The 20,478-nt window shown below is 54.7% G+C and overlaps 1 protein-coding gene across 1 annotated transcript; it reads right to left on the bottom strand.

Annotated features, from left to right (window-relative positions):
* Positions 1-9,024: 9,024 nt before the first annotated feature.
* Positions 9,025-11,256, bottom strand: HES3 (hes family bHLH transcription factor 3). Its single transcript, XM_029065969.1, has 4 exons — positions 11,176-11,256; positions 9,661-9,742; positions 9,401-9,524; positions 9,025-9,298 (listed from the first exon to the last, which is right to left on the bottom strand). Exons 1-4 carry the CDS (start codon positions 11,254-11,256, stop codon positions 9,025-9,027), a joined length of 561 nt encoding a protein of 186 aa, XP_028921802.1.
* Positions 11,257-20,478: the final 9,222 nt, after the last annotated feature.

The following is a 20,478-nucleotide window of genomic DNA, read 5'->3' on the forward strand; positions in this document are numbered from 1 at the left end:
CACCCACCTCAAAGCACAGAAACCTAGAGACCAAAAGAGACCCCGGAGATGGTGGGGTAGTGGGTCTCAGAACAAGCCCAGGAGGACCCCTCTGGGGTCCTGGACCTGTCCCTTCCCCATCTTGACTCAGTTACCCCACCTCTCAAATGCGGGTGAAACCAGTTAACTCTCAGGGTTGTCGTGGGGATTCATTTCATTCTAGTGGGCGGAGTTTGCTGGCCAGAGGGGTGAAAGGCCTTTTAAATGAGGATTAGGGCCAGTGTCCCATTGTCTTTCCCCTCACCAGCAGATTGCATGAATGGCACTTCTCCCTAGCTGGTGGAGTCTCGGAGGTCCACAGAGAGGGTGGCGGGTTTCCCTGAGGGGCAGCTTCAGGCCCTGCCCAGCCTTAACCTGTGCATTGACCCAGAGTCATTCCAGCCTCCTGTACCAACCCATATCTCTCCCCATATACTCAATTCTGGAGCCAGCACATCAGTTCTTGGAATTTTTGACTTCAGAACCTTCTCTATATACTCACAGCTGGAACTAACACCACGATCCTTGGCATCTCTGCCTCCAGACTTCAGCATGGGCTATACCAACACCACATCTTTGGTCAGGATGCTTATGGCCAGACTGTAGGGCCTCTTCCCCGAGGGAATCCAAGCCCTCTCTCACCTTGATACCCTGCCTCTTTCTCTCCTTCCTCTTTGACTACCCCTGGTCTCTAGGGGTCTTTTCCTAGGTCCCCAGACTGCCCCCTCTGCACAATTTTTGGGTTCCCTGCTCTTCCCAGCTAGACGCTGATCAATGCTCATTAGACTAGATCAACTGTGGGCACTGAATCAGGAGAGCTGGCTGCTGGTGAGGCGTAGATGGGGTGTCTGTGTCTCCAGAGGATTGTGGCAAGCAGTGAAGGAGTCGGCAGTGAAGAGAAGAAGAAGGGTTAGAGGTGTTCCTGGATCTAGCTGCCCTTAATCCTAAAACTGGGAGGAAGAGAATAGAAAGGGCACCCACACAAATATTTCTGGGAACGATGAGGCATGCACATAAATATCTCGGGGAACAATGGGGCATCCACACAACTATCTCTGGGAACAATGGGGCACCCACACAACTGTCTCTGGGAACAATGGGGCATCTACACAACTATCTTCAGGAACGATGGGGCAACCACTCAAATATCTCCGGGAATGATACTGGCCATAGAAGAGGCCAAAGCAGATGACAACCTGTAGTAAAAGAAAGCAACACTTCCCAGGCTTTGCCCCTGAGCCTCCCTAAAGTCTCCAAATCTAAGCTAGTGGTACTGCACATGCTCAGAGCCATGATCAGCTACAAATCCCAGAACCTCCTGGAACCACCAAGCTCACGAGCCCCACTATCCACAACTCTGACATTTGTCAGGCTCAGTTGGTGGCTCCTGCTTGTGGAGTTGGGGTAGGGAGGCCAAAGCTCATTACCCCTATTCTTCCAGTTTAACGAAGGCTGGCATTGCCCACAAACAGGGATCTTAGACACCACACCCCACATACCCCAATGCAGCCCCGCACAGAAATCATTCTAGATGGTGAGGAGGAGGGAAAGGTGTCTTTGCTCCTCATTAAGGTCTCCAAGTGGCCCTCCTCAGCTACCAGGCCCACATCCAGAGACAGGAGAGAAGGGCTGAGTAGAGAACCAGAGGGCTTGTGATACGTGACATCTTTTCAGCCATGGAGAGTTGGCCCCCAGCTCCCCGCTTCCTTCCTTCCTGCTGCAGCATCCCACCTGTGAGAGCTGAGCCCACCCCAGGGGTCCCTGGGCCCCGGACTGCTATCTGAGCCCCAACTCGGAGCAAACCACAGAGCGGCCAAGTTGCAGTTCCAACCGTCCTTGACAAGGTGTCCAACCCAAACACGACTGGATCCTTCCCCGTTCCCCACCCAGGCCGGGAGAATTTGCCCAGCCGCAGATGCATCTTGTCCAACAATCTTCACAGTTTTTCGTAAGAGGAAATGTCCATCTTGACCACATCCCAATCCAGGGCTGGAACACCAAGCCATTGCCCAGCACTGGACTGTGACAACCACCGATCTACAGAATCCTACAGAACCACACAAAGAGGCTCTATGCAGGGGGAAAATGCTTTTTATGCCCAGGTGCCTGACCCAAAAACAGACTACATTTGTCAGGCCACTTTCTTCTCAGTCACAATGAAAAAATGTATAAATAGTGTCCTGAGTCCACGCCTGGTTTCTAGAGCTGAGACAACTTCTCCAGAAATAGATGCTGTGCCTTTAAGGACTAAATCAATCTACCCGGTCACTTAGTCCCACCTCTGGGGTGAGTGCCCGTCACACCTCACAACAGGGGAAAATATGGCTTTAAGCAATTGTTAAACATTTGTAGTACTGTATATTTTTCAATACGTATTTATAGTGTCAAAAGGCAATACTTTGAGATGAATGTGTACAGAGACTCCATATTACTACTATTGTATCCTGGTTTTTACTGAATTTTAGAAAAGCTTAAAAAAAAATTCAGATCAAGAAAACCAGGCCGGACAGAGGCTGTTAAATTCCTTGGGGTTACAAGTCTTAAAGTCTTTTTTTTTAATTGCACAACCATTTTTAGTGTTCCATTCATTTGGATTGACTCCCGTGTTTGTGTTGCACACAAACGTCTGAACTATTCTCTGTGGGTTTCACATTTGTAAAGAATCTTTGTTCTATCGGTGATGTTTGATGCTTTGCAAAATCTCTCTTCCTATTAGCCCCAGTGGGTTTGTCTCTAATACAATGTGAAAAGCATTATACTCACGGTATTTTGGATTTGTTTGTAGTTCTGCTCTTTTTTGACAATTTGAGAATTTCTCTTCTTAAAAAGACTGAATAAAACTTCCATATTGTTTGCACTTATCTCTGAGGGCTGGGTCTGTTCACTGCAGACCTGAACTGTTTCTTCCCTGTCGCCAGTCCTCCAGTCAGGGCTAGGAGCACACTGTTGTTTGATTGATTGAGGGCTCAGCTTTCAAGGTGCCCAACAAGTGTGAGGAGGACGGGCCCGGGGCTTTCTTGTGGCAAGCATGTGGCCTGTGGGTTTGATTTAATCCTGCAAATTCATTTTGGCCCTTATGCCACCTGCCATAGATGTCAGCTCTGTGGGAGAGAAGAGGGCTAGTGCCTATGTGCCTAACGTCATAGATGACATTCATTCACTCATTAATTCAATTGAACATTTACTGTGTGCAGAACACTATACAAAGTGCTAAGTGCTTGGGAAAGTACAATGCAACAATGACAGTGACATTCCCTGCCCACAGTCAATTTACAGTCTGGGGGCGGGGGGAGGCGGGGGGACGGTGAAGGGGCTGTGGGAGACAGACATCAATACAAATAAGTAAAATTACAGATACATACATAAGTGCTGTGGGGCTGAGAGGGGGAAAGAGCAAAGGGAGCAAGTCAGGGTGACGAAGAAAGGAGGGGAAGATGAGGAAAAATCAGCTCTGTGAGAGTAATGGAGGCCGGTGCCTTTGTGCCTCTCGTGGCTCAGTGGAAAGAGCACGGGCTTGGGAGTCAGGGGTCATGAGTTCGAATCCCAGCTCTGCCACTTGTCAGCTGTGTGACTGTGGGCAAGTCACTTAACTTCTCTGAGCCTCAGTTACCTCATCTGTAAAATGGGGATTAAGACTGTGAGGCCCACGTGGGACAACCTGATCCCCCTGTATCTACCCCAGCGCTTAGAACAGTGCTCTGCACATAGTAAGCGCTTAACAAATACCAACATTATTATTATTATTATTATTATTATAGGTGCCAGCTCCGTGGGGGCAAAAGGGGACAGTGCCCCCTGGCCCTGGATGCCAACTGCGGGGAAGACAAAGCTTTGCTATTGTTTCCCCAGACGGTTGTTTGACTGGCCCAGCCTTACTCCTCCGAGGATGAGATTCCAAATGAGAAGCCTCTACAGCCCCCTCCCCCTCCTCCCAGGGCGCCCCCTGCACTTCTAGAGCCCCTTCCCCCTCCGCCTCTGGAGCTCCCTCCCCCTCTGCCTCGGGAAAAGAAACTTGATTCGAATCCCGGCTCTGCCACTTGTCAGCTGTGTGACTGTGGGCAAGTCGCTTCACTTCTCTGTGCCTCAGTTCCCTCATCTGGAAAATGGAGATGAAGACTGTGAGCCCCACGCGGGACAACCTGATTACCCTGTATCTACCCCAGCGCTTAGAACAGTGCTCTGCACACAGTAAGCGCTTAACAAATACCAACTTTAAATAGGACTGAAAAAAAAAATCAGGCCTTTCCACCTCCTTGGCTTTTCAAAGACTCCCTGCCCCCTACCTTAATGTGCCCACCCCTCTACCCCCATATCGTCTCCACCTCCCAATAGTTCACGGAAGTGAGGTCGGGACTGGTTTTCTTCACAGCCACGATTGGGAGCACTTGGAATCTGTGTCTTCAGAGGACTTTGGGATCTCCGCCCTCCTTTGCCCGCTGGTGTTTTCGACCTTCCCAACCATCGTTGCTGGGGCGACGCCGCCATCTAGTGACATGGACTCTGAAATATCTCTTCATCCCTCGCCGCCCCATCCCTCCCCGAGCTGGGCTGCCGACCCTGAAGCGACCCCCACCCCCTGGCACCCGACCTGAGGGCGTGAGGATGAAGGACAGCCCGGAAGGCTACGAGAAGCCAAGGTGGATAAGAGCAGGGAGTCAGAAGGTCGCGGGTTCTAATCCCGACTCTGCCACCTGTCCGCTGTGTGATCTTGGGCAAGTCACTTCACTTCTCTGGGCCTGTAACCTCATCGTAAAATGGAGATTAATAATAACGTTGGTATTTGTTAAGCGCTTACTAGGTGCAGAGCACTGTTCTAAGCGCTGGGGGAGAGGGGATTAAGAGTGTGAGCCCTACGTGGACAGGGATGGTGTCCACACTGACTACTTTACTTTAGTTGCCATTGTTTTTACGAGATGTTCTTCCCCTTGACGCTGTTTAGTGCCATTGTTCTTGTCTGTCCGTCTCCCCCGATTAGACTGTAAGCCCGTCAAACGGCAGGGACTGTCTCTATCTGTTGCCGACTTGTTCATCCCAAGCGCTTAGTACAGTGCTCTGCACATAGTAAGCGCTCATTAAATACTATTGAATGAATGAATACTTTGTATCTACCTTAGAGCTTAGAACAGGGCTTGGCACAGAGTAAGTTTTTAATAAGTACCATTATTAGGAAAAGCAGCATGGTCGAGTGGATAGAGCACGAGCCTGGGAGTCAGAAGGTAATGGGTTCTAATCCCGGCTCCACCACTTGTCTGCTGTGTGATCTTGGGCAAGTCACTTCCCTTCTCTGTGCCTCAGTTACCTCATCTGTAAAATGGGGTTTGAGACTGTGAACTCCCTGTGCGATAGGGACTGTGTCCAAGCTGATTTGCTTGTATTCACCCCAGCTCTTAGTACAGTGCCTGGTACATAGTAAGCACTTAACAAATACCAACATTATTATTATTACGATCCTCTGAGAAACAACAACAATAATAATGGTATTTGTTAAGCGCTTACTATGTGTCAGTGACTATACTACTTGCTGGGATGGTCACAAGCTAATCGGGTTGGACAAAGCCCCTGTTTCACGCATGGGGCTGACGGTCCCATTTCACAGATGAGGGAACTGAGGCACAGAGATGTTAAATGACTTGCCCAAGGTCACACAACGGACAAGAGGCCGAGGTGGATTTAGAACCCAAGTCCTTCTGACTCCAGGTCTGTGCTCTGTTCACTAAGCCGTGCTGCTTCTCCCACGGTGTTGCTGTGGTGGGGGTCAAGCTCAGGAAGGCAGAGAGTTCCTTAGGCTGGTCCCGGCCTGACCCCGTGAGGCCTACATTTATTTGTCCCCACTAAGGGGAAGGAGGGGTCGCATTTGGCTCTCCGGTTTAGGGGCAGGGCTAGCTCTTCTAGACTGGAAGGTTGTTTTGGGTAGGGAGCGTGTCTGCTAATTTTATTGTATTGCATTCTCCCAAGCGCTTAGTACAGTGCTCTGTACCTAGTAAGCGCTCAATAAATAACATTGATTAATTGTTTTTCCCTCTCGGGCGACGTGGGAGTTGGGGTTCTGCAAGTTAATGGTCAATCTCCGAAAACAGAGCCGCTAGGGTCACCTGGCCGGCGTCCAGACAAACCACTGCCCGGCTTCAATAAACTCCTCCCTTCCAGTCCTTTCTTTTCCGCTCCGGCCGTGGAGCCCCCTCCACTTTTGGAGCTCCCTCCCCATCTCCTCTGGAGCCTCCCTCGCCCTCCTCCCCGGGAGCCCCCCCCCCCACCTCTGAAGGCCTCCTCCCCCTCTACCTCTGGAGGTCCCTCCCCCCCGCCCTTGGAGCCCCCTCCTTTTCTGGAGCCCCCCTCCCCCGCCACCTCTAGAGCCCCCTCCCCCTCCTCCCAGGGAGCCCCCTGCACTTCTAGAGCCCCTTCCCCCTCCGCCTCTGGAGCCCCCTCCCCCTCTGCCTCGGGAAAAGAAACATGACTCGGGTCAGGAAAGGAAGAGGGTCTGCCCGGCAGCGGGGAGGGGTCCTGGATGCTGCGGGGAGGGGTCCTGGGTGCTGAGGCTCCCGTTCCTGCCCCGGGACACGGGCAAGGGGCTGCCGGAGCGCTGATCCCCGAGACCCCGGCCCTGACCCCTGACCCTCCCCTTCTCCCTCTCTCTCCCTCTCACCGGCCTTGGGGTCCCACCTGTCGCTCCCTTCCTGTTGGTCCGGAAGCCCGGGTCCGGCCAAGGCCTCCCGGGGTCTCCCGGCTCGGGAGGGCCGGGGGGAAGGGGGGGTCTGGCCTCGGATCCCTTTGTGCTAGTGACAATCTGCAGGCTCCGGGCCGCCTGAATTGGGGCGGGGGGGGGGGGGGGTCTGCTCTGGGCTCCTGCCAAGTGGCGGCCTTCCCACGGGCCGGACCCAGGGAGGGGCGGCCCCCCGGGGGCAGGGGGGAGGGGGCAGTGCGGGCATCCTTCCCCCGGGTCTCTGGATCCTCACCCCCTCGACCTCCTCTCTAGGTTCTCCGCCGGTCAGTCGGAGGAGGGAAGGAGGACTGCCAACCCAGCAAGAGGGATTTAGGGTAGACATAGGGAAGACCTTTCCGTCAGACACTAGAAAGGGACGGTGCCTGAATCAACATTCACGTACCTTTCCCCAAAACGAAGAATACTATTTCGTACTGAATAAACGCTTAGAAAAGGCACTAAATAATAATAATAATAATAGCAATACCTATGATGGTGGTAATAATAATGATAATGACCTTTAAGTCCAATAAACGCCCATCTGGATCAGGTTAGGCATGGTCCTTCCCGGAAGCAGGGGGATGGACAAGATGCCTTCATCAGGACTGCGTCGGGAGGCAGGGAAATCCCAAGGACGCAGAGTGGAAAGGTAGTAGGTTCAGAAGACAAGCTCGAAGTGGTGGCGAGGGGTCTCCCTCTTTCTGACCCCCAAGGCGCCACCCTCATGGCCTAGTAGCGAGAGCACAGTTTTGGGAGTTAGAGGTCGAGGGTTCTCCTCCCCACTCCGCCGTTTGTCTGCTGTGTGACCTTGGGCAAGTCGCTTAACTTTTCTGTGCTTCAGTTACCTCATCTGTAAAATGGGGATTGAGACTGTGAGCCCCATGTGGGACAGGGACTGTGTCCAAATTGATTACCTTGTATCTACCCCAGGGCTTAGAACAGTGCTTGGCACGTAGTAAGCGCTTAATAAACACTATTATTATCATTATTATGGTTTGCAGGAGAAGAAGAAGTGGGTTCTCCTCTCCCTGAGCCCCCCAACATGCTGAACTTGGGTCCAGCCTAGGGAAACCGTGTCCGAGATTTGGGAGCTAAATCTTTTTGAAGGGGGGTGGGGAGTCCCAAAGGTGTGGGGGGGAGGGGGCAGGGGACAGAAGGCTCAGGGAGGTTGTTGAGGGGTGGGGGTGGGGGTGGGGGGCTACCAGGGTTACATTTCACTTCATCCCCTGGAGATCCCGCGGGGGGGGGGGGGGGGGGGGCGGGGTGTCCGCGGAGAGACAAACCGGGAACAAACTTTGTGACTGTTTATTTCACTCGAGACGGGGGGACGGCGGTTACACGGGACTCCAGAAAGGGAGGGGATTCTCGGGGCCTGAGATTTAGAATGAGGGCGGAGGAGGAAGGAGGCACTGAGCGGCCTTGTGGCAAGAGCACGGGCTTGGAAGTCAGAGGACGTGGGTTCTAATCCCGCCTCCGCCACTTGTCTGCTCGGTGACCTTGGGCAAACCGCTTACTAGCCCTGTGCCTCAGTTGACCTCGTCTGTAAAATGGGGATTAAGACCGTGAGTCCCACGTCTCTACCCCAGCACTTAGAACAGTGCTTGGCACATAGTAAGCCCTTAACAAACACCATCATTCTTCTTCTTCTTCCTCCCTCTGTCTTCCCTCCCCAATCCCTGAGTTGTCTACCCTCTCTCCTGCTCCGGACCCTTCCTCGCCACTCTTACGGATCCAGGACTGGCCCCCCCGGGCCCCTAGCTGGGGCGGGAAGCTTCACGCCCTCCGTCTCTCCCCACCCCCTCACCTGATGCCCGGACCCGGGTTGGAGCCTAAAAAGGGCTTCGAGTGAGGCCAGGAGCGAGGCCAGGAGCGAGGCCCGCCGGCCCCGGGCCTCCCTGGCTCGGTCCCTTGGCTCTGGAGAGCGGTCAGCTCCAACCGCGGCCTCCTCTCCAGACCCCGGGGCTCCCTTCCGAGCCTCCCCTCCGGGGGGGCCTTCCCTTTGGGCCTCTTCTCCGGGACCTCCCCTTCGGACCTCCCTTCCAGGGCCTCCCCCCTGGCCCCCACCTCCTGGCATCCTCTTCGATCCTCTTCTCCGAGCCTCCCCTCCTGGCCTCCCCCTCCTGGCCTCCCCTCCGAGCCTCTTCTCCGGGCCTCCCCTCCTGGCCTCCCCTCCGAGCCTCTTCTCCAGACCTCCCCTCCTGGCCTCCACCTCCTGGCATCCCCTTCGAGCCTCTTGTCCGGGCCTTCCCTCCTGGCCTCCTCTCCGGGCCTCCCCTCCGGGCCCTCCCCCGCTCCTGGCCTCCGCGTCACCAGGGCCTCCAGACGGGCTGCTCCCTGCCTCCCCCGCCGGCTCCGTCCGTGCCCCGGGGTTCGTTGCTCGGCGGGGTCCCGGGCTCGGGCGGGAGATGCCCGGGCCGCGGGGTCGTCGGGGGGCTGGTCCTGCAGGGCCGGGGGGCGATGCAAGCCGGAGCAGGGCGCCGGGGGTCCCGCGGGTTGGGGCTGCCCAGGACCGGCAGCCGCACCGGAGGAGGAGGCGGAGGCACCTCGGGGCCCGCTCCCGGGATGCCGCTGTCTCTGGTGCTGCAGGAGGGGCCGCCCGGGAGGGACCCTGCTCCTGCCCCTGCCCCTGCCCCTGCCCCCGCCCCCGCCCCCGCCCCTGCCCCTGCCCCGGCTCGGGCGAGCTCCTGCAGCAGGTGGCGGTGCCAACTGGGCCCGGTGTCCAGGGAGCGCCCCAGGAACTGGCTGACGCCGTGCAAGCAGCTCCGAAAGCCCGCCTGGTACTCCGCGCTGGTCAACCCGGGCATCCCTGCAGGACGGAGGACGGTGAGCTGACCCCCCCCCCCCGCCCCGGCGGACCCTCACCCAACCTCCGGGTGGGACCGCGCCCCACTCCCCCCCCCCCACCCTCGGACCCTCACCCAACCTCCCATCCCCGTCCCTACCTTCAACGGAACTCTGAAGGCTCTTCATGTACTTCACGCTCAGCTCCAGGATATCCGCCTTCTCCAGTTTACGCTTTCGGATCTGCCGACAGTCAACCCGTCATTCATTCATTCGATCGTAATCATTGAGCGCTTACTGTGTGCAAAGCACTGTACTAAGCGCTTGGGAGAGTACAGTGGAATAACGAAACAGACACGGTCCTGCCCACAACGAGCAGTCTGGGGGGGGATACCCTCTACGAAATACTGATCCTAAATAATAATGTTGGTATTTGTTAAACGCTTACTATGTGCGGAGCACTGTTCTAAGCACTGGGGTAGATACGGGGTAATCAGGTTGTCCCACGTGAGGTTCACAATCTTCATCCCCATTTTACAGATGAGGGAACTGAGGCCCAGAGAAGTGAAGTGACTTGCCCACAGTCACACAGCTGACAAGTGACAGAGCTGGGATACCAAATACCAAATGCAGTCGTGTTTATCGAGCACAAACTGTGTGCAGAGCACTGTACTAAGCGCTTGCGAGATTACAATGGAACAACGAAATAGACACAGTCCTGCCCACAACCACCAGTCTACTAAGGGGATGCCTTCTACGAAATACTAACACCGAATGCCAAATGCAGTCGTGTTTATTGAGCACAAACCGTGTGCAGACCACTGTACTAAGCGCTTGGGAGAGTTCAATAGAGCCGGATTGGTAGACACAACCCCTTCCCACAGCGAGCTTACAGTTTAGAGGGGGCAATGCGCCCTTTTTCAATAAAAAGTTTAAGTGCTTATATTACGTGCCAGGCACTGCACTGGGCGCAGGGACAGATACAAGCTAATCAGATTGGACGCAGCCCATGTCCCACATGGGGCTCGCAGCATTTATTTCCCTTTTACAGGTGAGATAATTGAGGCACAGAAAAATGAAGCGACTTGCCCAAAGTCACTCAGCACATCAATGGCGGAGGCGGGATTAGAACCCAGGTCCTTCTGACTGCACTAGGCCACGCTACTTCTTTCCCTTGCTCCATTCGAGTGGAAGATCCTTCTGGGCAGGGATCGGCCCATCGACCTCTAGTGTACGCTCTCAAGAGTTTAGCGCAGTGCACTGTACATCGTAGGCCCTCAATAAATACGACTGCTTGATGGAAGCAGCGTAGCTTAGTGGAAAGAGCACGGGTTTGGGAGTCAGAGGACTTGGGTCCAATCCCGGTTCTGGCACTTGTCTGCGGTATGACCTTGGGTAAGTCACTTAACTTCTCTATGCCTCAGTCACCTCATCTGTAAAATGGGGATTAAGCCTGCGAGCCCTTTTGGGACTACCTGATTGCCTTGTATCTATCCCAGAGTTTAGAATAGTGTTCGGCACACAGTAAGCGCTTAACAACTACCATAATTATTACTATTAGGTCGGCGCAGAGGAGGGGGAGAGGGTGCCCCCGGAGCTCAGGACCGGAGTGCGGGGTTCAGGGCCCCAGAAGCAGGTCCGAGGGTGGGGACCAGAGCATGGGGGTCACGGCTCACCTGGTGGGCGTAGTGTTTCTCCAGAAGCGCCTTCAGCTGCTCCAGGGACACGTTGATCCGGGCCCGTCTCTTTTTCTCCATCAGCGGCTTTGAGATCTGGAAAACCCGGAACCCCGTTAGAGCCAACCGCGCAGGCGGCGGAACTCCTCCCTCCCACCCCCCTCCAGGCCACCCCTCTTTGCCCCCCTGTGTCCGGGTCAGTCTCTCTGCCCCCCAAACCCGGGAACACCCACTTTTCGGAAACTGCAAACGGACGGGCTCCCCCGGGGGGCCGAGTGGGTGACCATTCTCCGGGGCTCCTGTGGGTCCGGGGGGCTGCAGCGAGCACAGGAATGCACCGCCTTTATAGGGGCCCTTATTTTACATGTCAATGCCAGGCCCCCGCCCCCCTCCCCCGCCTAGCCCCCCGCTGGAGGGAGGGGGAAGGGAGAGAGGGTCGGTCACCCCACCGATTGGTCCCCGGAGGTCAGCCCGATGGAGGAAGCGGCGTGGCTTAGTGACAAGATCCCGACTCCGCCACTTGTCTGCTGGGTGACCTTGGGCAAGTCGCTTAACTTCTCTAGGCCTCAGTCGCCTCATCTTTAAAACGGGGATTAAAACTGTGAGCCCCTCCGTGAGACAACCTGATTACCCTGTATCTTCCCAGCGCTTAGAACAGTTTTCGGCGCTTAACAAATACCATCATTAGCGTTATCAGAAACATGACTTCTTCCCTCGAAGAGGGCTCGGGCCTGTAGTGTTCCCAGCCCCCAGCCCTCCCGGCCTCCCAGCTCCAGTCGAGGGGGGCGTCTCCAGAACGGTGATTCCCTTGGGAGAGGGTTGCTCCCCCGGCCAGCCCCTTCCCCCGCCCCTTCCCCAACCCCGCAGGTCCTGCGGGGCGTCTGGGCGCGGGTCTGGGCGCGGGGCGCTACCGTGGCCGAGGATAATGACTGTGACCGAGCTCCCGGCCCCCGCCGAGCCGAATGAAGACACCAAGAGGAGCCGCGATTCAACGCTTTCTCCCCCGGCTTCACGGTCCGGCCGCGCCCGCAACGCCGCATTAGTAGCCCTAATGTCCGGACAATAAAGCAATTTTCTGCCTCTGGCAATTCAAAGCCCGGGAAAGGGCCGATTTCCCCGCTCCTAACCGAGACATAAAATAACATATGTTTCATTAAACCATGCAGGCCCCGGACCGGCCATCCGCAGGTGTCCTGGTCGGGGGCTCCCTCTGGAAGTCACGGCCGCCCCCGACCAAATATTCATGGCTTTGCCTGCTGTCTGAGGAGAGAAAGATGTTGTGCTTCTGGGGAGGAAGGGGCTGGGGCTGCGGCCTTGGGTTCGAAGGGAGGCGACCAGCAGTCTATAGGTGAATATACATGTCCCTTGGCTCCTTTACGAATGCCCACTGGATGCTCCCACCGCCCGCGACCTTGGGGTGTGTGTCTGTGTGTGTGTGTGTGTGTGTCTGTGTGTCTGTGTGTTTACACCAGACCATGAAAATCCGGCCTCATCTGTCCGTTCAGTGCCGCACTCTTTCACAGCCCCCAGAGAGTAGGGGTTCAGGGGGAATTTTTTCTTCCCTTTAAAACCCCTTCCACACATTCCCTAGCCCAGATCTCCCTTGCCTCCCAAAACGGTCCATCCCAGCCGGCCCCTTGCGTAACCACAACCGGGGAAAGGTTTTTTTTGTGTGTGTATAGTTTTGGTTGTTCTTTTTTTTTGGCGGGGGTGGTGGGGGTGGTCCTGGGGCCCAGGCTGCAGTCTGGGCGGTCGCTTTGTCCCGAGCTAATGAGTTTTCCCGGGATCGCGCGGGTCTCGGTCACCGGTCCCAGGGTGGAAAATCGGCCAAAGAGGCCGGGAGGCCAGGGGCGGGTCCCCGGATTCTCCTCGCTTGGAAATGGGCTTCGCCGGGCAACATTCCTCCTGCTCGCTCACACTGAGGACCTCGCAGGGCGTTGGGGGGACAGCCGGGGGAAGGGAAGGGGAAGGGGGAGGGGAAGGGGAAGGGGAAGGGGGCATCCAGCCCTCCACCCCTCTTCTGATCCAGCCTCACGGGAAACAGTCCCCTCGCGGGGTGGAGTGCGAGGCTAGTGACGGCCAGGCTTCCCCGTTCCCACGTCCTCCCGTGGGGAGCCACGAGGCTGAATAGGGAAGGGGGGGGGGGCTGCTCTCTAAAGCCGCTCCAGGGAGGAGGGTAGGTGTGGCGTGGGATGGGGGTGGGGGGTGGGGAATGGGGCGAGACACAATGACCCATCTGTCTTCCTCCCGCAGTGGTTCCCCGCGAGGGGGACGCGGCCCGCAGGAGCCCCTCTTTCGGAGCAATTTGTCCTCCCGTGATTGCTTTATTGTGGCTGGCAGGCCCCCGGGAACGAGGCCTTTCACGGGGTTCAATGGAGCCCGTTTTGCCAGTCAAAGACGACCCGGACGGCCGGGACAATGGATCCAATGTCTCAGCACAAACCACTTTCCTGCGGGCCCGGGCCGGTTCGGCCCAGCCCAAAGCTTTCCAGCTGGGCGCGGGCTTGGCCTTCTCCCCATCAGGGCTCCCACCTGCCTGGTCAGCTCTATCGTCACCTCCTCCTCTTTCCTTAACGGCCTCGGCGGACCCCAGCCCGGCATCCCCGGTCCGAAAGGCCCCCCCGAAACTGGATCTCCTCCCCGTGGCCAGGCCGGGTAAGGGGCTAGAGGCCCGACCTTTGGGAGGGGAGGTTTGGGAAGAGGGGTGGAGGGAGGGAGGTCAGTTTCCGCGGGGTCAGGCGCCTTATGAACTTTCATTCAGATCCTGTGCAGTTACTGAGCTGCTCAAGGATCTGCTTTCTCCGGCCCAGGAATGTACATCCCAAAGAGGCAGGAGGGCGGGGAGCGATGGGGAACCACCCAAGAATGTGAACCAGGGAAGAGTTAGGAGCCGTTGGGGCAAGCTTGAGCCACGTGCTGGGCATGGACTCTTTTCCTTTGGGAAGGTTTGCAGAGAGAGACTGCTCTGACCCCGCCCCCCGTCTTCAGAGATATTATTATTATTAACTATAATTAATAATGTATTTAAAATGATTTTAAAAACGCTTACTCTGTGCCAAGCACTGTTCTAAGCGCTGGTGTAGATACAAGGTAATCAGGTTGTCCCACGTGGGGCTCACAGTCATAATCCCCATTTCACAGATGAGGTCCACTGGGGAACAGAAAAGTTAAGTGACTTGCCCCAGGTGACACAGCTGACTAATGGAGGTGCCAAGGGGACGCCGGCTTAGGCACGTCTCCCTCCAGCCAGCTAGGACCGAGGTTGTGCGGGCTGGGGTCGGAGACAGAGGGATGGACTAGATGACCTCAGGAGACGGAGGAAACAGCCTGCTCAAGGTGTCTAATTCTTGATGCAAACCTCCGACCACAGGGGCGTATGGCGGGACAGGCGGAGATGGAACAGAGAGGATGATGCTGGGCATCCCCTGCAACCTGGACCCGGAGAAAAACCTCCAGCTCAGACGCCACTGCGGGGTCCAGGGTACAAATCATGCGTTCTAAACCCGACTCCGCCACTTATCAGCTGTATGACGTTGGGCAAGTCACTTAACTTCTCGGCGCCTCGGTACCTCATCTGTAAAATGGGGAGTAAGTCTGTGAGCCTCACGTGGGACAACGTGATTACCCTGTATCTACCCCAGCGCTTAAAACAGTGGCCCGCACATGGTAAGCGTTTAACGAATACCAACAGCATTATTATACTGTGCTCCGCACACAGTAAGCGCTTAACAAATACCAACAGCATTATTATACTGTGCTCCGCACACAGTAAGCGCTTAACAAATACCAACAGTATTATTATACAGTGCTCCGCACACAGTAAGCGCTTAACAAATACCAACAGCATTATTATACAGTGCTCCGCACATAGTAAGCGCTTAACAAATACCATCAGTATTATTGTACAGTGCTCCGCACATAGTAAACGCTTAACAAATACCATCGGTATTATTATACAGGGCTCGGCGCATAGTAAGCGTTTAACAAATACCAACAGTATTATTATTATTATTATGATTACCAACGTGGCATGGTGAGTGCGGGGGAGAAAGGGGGTCGTGGGGGAAAGGCAAAGGACACCCCAAACAGAGGCCGGGCCAGACAGAGGGCCCATTTGGAAAGGCTGTGGGGGCAGTTCCCTGGTTCCCTGAGGACCCCCCCCTCCCCAACACACACACACACACATACGATATCCCCTGCCCCCCTCCCTCAGGGCGGGATATTGATGGGGCCTGTCTAAGCGGGGGCTTCTCTCCCCATTGCGATTCTCAGGCAGGACGGCACCTCGCAGCGTGGAGAATCGCGGCCCCGCCCTCCCGCCTTTCAGGCCGGAGGCCGGTTATTCCTCCCCGGCCGAGGGTCCTCCCTCCCTCCTTGCCGGGAGCCGGGGACCCCGGGGGCCGGGGCCGGCGGGGGAGCCGGGGGAGCGGGGCCGGGGGAGCCCGGGCCGGGCCGGGGGAGCGGGCCGAGGAGCCGGCAGGCACGTGTCCGGCCGCTTTGATGCCATCCGGGCGCGCCCGGCCTCCGGGGGGGAATTTCTATGGACTGGGCGGAAAGTTGTTTAAGGCTTTGTGGCTCCGGCGGGCCGGGCGAGGGGGTCGACGGCACAAAAGCCCCGCGCAGATTAACGGGACACTGCGGGGTAGCCGAGTGTTAAGAAGCCGCCCCTGAAAGGGGCCGGGGGGTGGGGTCAGCCCCATTGTGCCAGCCCCACAAAAGCAGCCCGGGCCCGCCGCCTTTGTGCCCAAACACGAGGCGCCTGACACGGCCGGGTTTGAATTGCTAAACATCTGGAGCGCCCCCCGCCCCCCACCTCCTCCTTCCCCTCGCCCTCTTCTCCGGGATGGGGGCTGCAGACCCAGGAGGGGATCCCCACCGCTCGATCCCAGCCTTCCAAGCCCGGGCCTCGCTCAGGGCAATTTGTCCCCCCCTAATTACAGCTTCCTCCCCATAAACCCTCTCCCCTCTCCTGCTTCTCTCTCCCGCCCCCTCCCCCCCCTTTAAACCCCGGGCCCATTAGCAACCCAATGGCCCTTGTTATGCGGCTCTCAACTCCCCGCGGGGTGCGGGGGGAGGCTCGAGTCCCGGGCAGAGCTGGGGGAGCCCCTGCCTCCCCCTTCCCTTGGGTTAGGGTCGCCATAAAGGGGCCGGGACCCTCTCCGTTCCGCGCTATTGCATTGCTTTCCTCCGGTCCTCCCCTTCCCTCTCCTCATGCAGGTGCGGGAAGTTTGCCGTTCCCGGGGTGAGGGGTAAGACTTATCGGCCCCTGCCGAGCTCTCCACCAAACCCCTCCCCACTTTAGGGTCCAGCTTCTCCTGCCCCTTCTGCTGGGGGGCAGCCCTGGTTTAGGCTAAGGTGTTACCTCCCTGCTCCCAGCCTGGCTCTCCCTCTCCATCCCCCTCTCCCAGCCTCAGCCTCCTGCCTTCCCATCCTCTCCACTCTCCACTCTCAGTCTCAGTCTCCCTCTCCCACTCCTACTCCCATCCTGAGCCTTCTTCCCCACTCCCCACTCATTCTTCATTTCAATCTTGATGATGTCTGTGCTAGGCTACTTGTTTTGTTCTGTTTTGCTTTGCTGTCCGTCTCCCCTGTTTAGACTGTGAACCTAAACACAGGGCAGGGATTGTCTCTATCTGTTGCCGAATTGTACGTTCCAAGCGCTTAGTACAGTGCTCTGCACATAATAAGTGCTCAATAAATACTATTGAATGAATGAATGAATCAATCCTTCAACCATTCAATTGGTCTTTCTGAGCGCTTATTGTATACAGAGTCCTGTACTAAGCTCTTGGAAGAGTACACTATAAGAATAAGCAGACACATCCCCCATCCACAACGAGTTTACAGCCTAGAGGGGGAAACAGATATTAATATGAACAAATTAATGAATTACGGCTATGTACATAAGTGCCATGGGCGCTGAGAGGGGGGATGAATAAAGGGAGCAAGTCAGGGCAACGCAGAATGGAATGGGAGAAGAGGAAAGGAGGGCCAGGGAAGGCCTCTGGGAGGAGGTGTGCCTTCATTAGGACTTTGAAGGGGGGGGAGAGTAATTGTCTGTCAGATTTGAGGAGGGAGGGCAATCCAGGCCAGAGACTGGAAGTGGGCCAGGCGTCTGCTATGAGATAGATGAGATTGGGGCACAGTGAGAAGGTTGGCGTTAGAGGAGCAAAGTGTGAGGGCCAGGTTGGAGTAGGAGAGTAGTGAGGTGAGGTAGGAGGAGGCAAGATGATTTTCAAGTCAATGATGAGGAGTTTTTGATGGGGAGGTGGTGGGTAACCAGCCAACCTCCCCACTTCCACCTCCCAGTCTGAGCCTCTCTCCCCTCTCTCTGCTCCCAGCCTGAGCTTCCCTGCCCCCTCCCCGAGACCAGGCTGAACCTCCCTCCCTGCCTCCCTCCCTTCAGTGGTTCCGGCTGGGGTGGAGAGGCCTCCTGTGGGTGGCACAGTCACTCTTAAATGGTGGAAAATTGACCGAAAAATGTCACTAATGTGCAATGTTCTGCTCTGGCTGCAGGGAGGCGAGCCCCGTGCCGCGATGGTGGTGCTGGCGGGGCATCATTCTCCCCGTCACGCTCCCGCCCTGTCCTGTATTAATGGGGCTGCCTCCCGCCCCTCTCCCAGCCTCCAAGTCAACCGACAAAGCAGGCCGAGTGCCTCACTGTCCACCGTGGCATCGTTCCAGCCTGTCCTCTGGCTCTTCTTCCTCCCTTTCCTCCTCCTCCTCTCCTCTGATACTTTCTGGTTCCGGGAGCCTCCGGATGTAGGTTGGGCTTTATCCCATGGTGGATTTTAGGCCCTGCCCTTCGCCCTTCTCCCTTCCCGCAGACGTGACTCCCCTTTGCTTTCTGCAGCCTCCCCACAACATTCCTCCTAGTCCTTGGTTGTTTCCCTCTAAAGCTGGGAATTTTCTGGAGAAGTGTCTTTCTTGGTCTTTGTGGGAAATTGCCCCTAGCCCTGACCCTAAAGGCAACCCACTTTCTTGCAAGAGGGTGTAATACTATCATTACTACTAATATTGGTAATAATAATAATAATTTGATTCCAGTGGCTGTTTTGTTAAGTCCTACGTCTCATGGAGTCCCATCCCTCTGGGACTCAGATGAACTTTATTAATAATAAATTATTATTATTATCATTATGGTATTTGTTAAGTGCTTACTATGTGCCAAGCACTGTTCTAAGAGTTGGGCTAGATACAAGGTAATCAGGTCCCACATTTTACAGATGAGGAAACTGAGGCACAGCGAAGTTAAGTGGCTTGCCCAAGGTCATATAGCAGACAAGTGAAGGAGCTGGGATTAGAACTCACGTCCTCCAACTTCCAAGCCCATGCTCTTTCCACTAAGCCACACTGCTTCTAGTGCTACTTCTTTAAAAACGAAGAATCCCATCTCCTTTAAAAGAATGTCTCTAGGGTCAACATTCAACACTCAGTCAGTCAATCGAATTTATTGAGTGTTCACTGTGTGCAGAGCCCTGTACTGAGCGGTTGGGAAAGTACAATATAACACTGTAACAGGCACATTCCCTGCCCACAGTGAGTTTACAGTCTAGAGTATTAGGCTTTTGGCATTTACAAAAGGGAAAAAAAAGATACTGCAGAATGCCTCTAACTCGTTGCCTTGCCTACAAATCCAAGATTGGGATTCTCTCTTTCCCAGCTCTAGGAAACCTTGGGAATGGGGGATTTACAGAGTGGTTTGAGGTACTAAAACTCTGGAGAGACAGATGTGGGAGTTGGGTTGACAGAGACTCTCAAAACGATGGATGATCTTCGGTCCAGGCAGGAAGAACTCAGACCCAAGCACCAGCGGGAAGGACCTGATTAGAGTACTAATGGTCTGCAGAGGGTCACTTTCCCTCTCTCATGCTTCCAGTCAAGTTCCCGCTGGAGGAGTGGAGTGTCACTGCATGTATCACTGCCTCTACTGCACTGAAGACAAGTGGTAGAAAAGGACACAATCTGCTGGTTGAGGAGGAAAGGCAGGGCTAGTCTTAGAAATCATTGCTCTTGGACAGTATAACCTAGTGGGACAAGAGATTATAGGGACAGATGGGTGGGGGGGCGGGGGGGGGGGTGGTGTTGGACTATATATGATCCTTTAAAACCTTTTTCAAATTTAATGACCTGCATAGTATCTTTCTTCCCTGCTAGACTGTAAGGTACTTGAGGGTAGGGATCACTCCTATTCATTTTATTGTCCTCTCTCAAGTGTCTACTATATTCATTCCAGTGTATTTATAGAGCACTTAGTGGTCTGCACACCGCAAGTACTTAGTAAATACCATTGATTGATTGGACTCATGGCAGTATGTGAAATAGACTACAAATGACAGTGAGAATTTGTAAAAAACTCAAAAAATAGTTATCTTTTTTTCCTAAGATAGAAGTCTCACAATCATAGTTAAGCAGAAACAAAGCACATACAAATGCTTCAGAAAGATTCTGTCTTCTATCTGTTGCTCTTGCACTCCTAACTAAGAGCATATTTCAGAGCCCAGAACTGAATGTTCAAACTGGAACAGAAAGGAAAGACAAGAAGCAGTTAAGTGGTAGGGTTGGACAGTCTAACTTTGCAATCCTTCAGGTTGATGGAAACATCCAGTCTAGGTTAATAAACTAAATACTAACTTCTTGAGCCCTAGCTGTCTGTCACTGGGGTGATTACGCAGTCCTCGAGGATTCATCCTGTGCAGATATATTTCAAAGAGGAAGTAAGTGATTCCCAAGTGTAATTAACTTTTGGGATACAGCAAATGCGCTTAAATAACTCTGTCAATTGTCTCCAGATGGGTTTTGAGAGGCCACAGTTGTTTAAATCTCTTTAGTTTGGTTTGGACTACAAACACTTTGACAGCCAAAGGACACTTGAGGAAACACAAAAGGGCCAGGCACTCTAGCTAGTGCATCAACACTGAACGGGGGTTTGCAAGAGTTGGGAAGAGTGAATTCAGAAAGACCTCATTGTTCCTGTCCTTTGTATACGTCTCCAGCTGGTTCTAATCTTTAAATATTTACCCGGCTCTTTTGTTCAGATATAACTTATGCGCTTTAGGTTGATGCTCTAATAAATTACGCATCATTTGCAGTTTTCTAGAGGCCTTTAATTCGCCAATGCAGAATGCACCAAAAAGGTACATTTTCCAGTCACCAGATATAGTGAGACCCTGCAATTCTACTCAACAGGCTCCTCCTAGAGCTGGTGTGATTCAATGCAAACAAGGAACCCTGCTTTTAAAAGCAAACGATCTAGGCAGAATAATTGCGGTTATTTAAGGCTGATTGAATATATCTACGTAA

Source organism: Ornithorhynchus anatinus, chromosome 5 (genome assembly GCF_004115215.2).
Source record: "Ornithorhynchus anatinus isolate Pmale09 chromosome 5, mOrnAna1.pri.v4, whole genome shotgun sequence".
In the NCBI taxonomy this organism is placed as follows: Eukaryota; Metazoa; Chordata; class Mammalia; order Monotremata; family Ornithorhynchidae; genus Ornithorhynchus; species Ornithorhynchus anatinus.

Bases quoted from the DNA above. Each gene is read 5' to 3' on its own strand.
- HES3 (XM_029065969.1), bottom strand. From the start codon at position 11,256: ATGGAGAAAAAGAGACGGGCCCGGATCAACGTGTCCCTGGAGCAGCTG. The intron at 9,525-9,660 runs GTAGGGACGGGG...TCCGTCCTGCAG, and splicing joins CCTTCAGAGTTCCGTTGAAG to GGATGCCCGGGTTGACCAGC. The intron at 9,299-9,400 runs GCTCGCCCGAGC...CCCCTCCTGCAG, and splicing joins CACCGCCACCTGCTGCAGGA to CACCAGAGACAGCGGCATCC.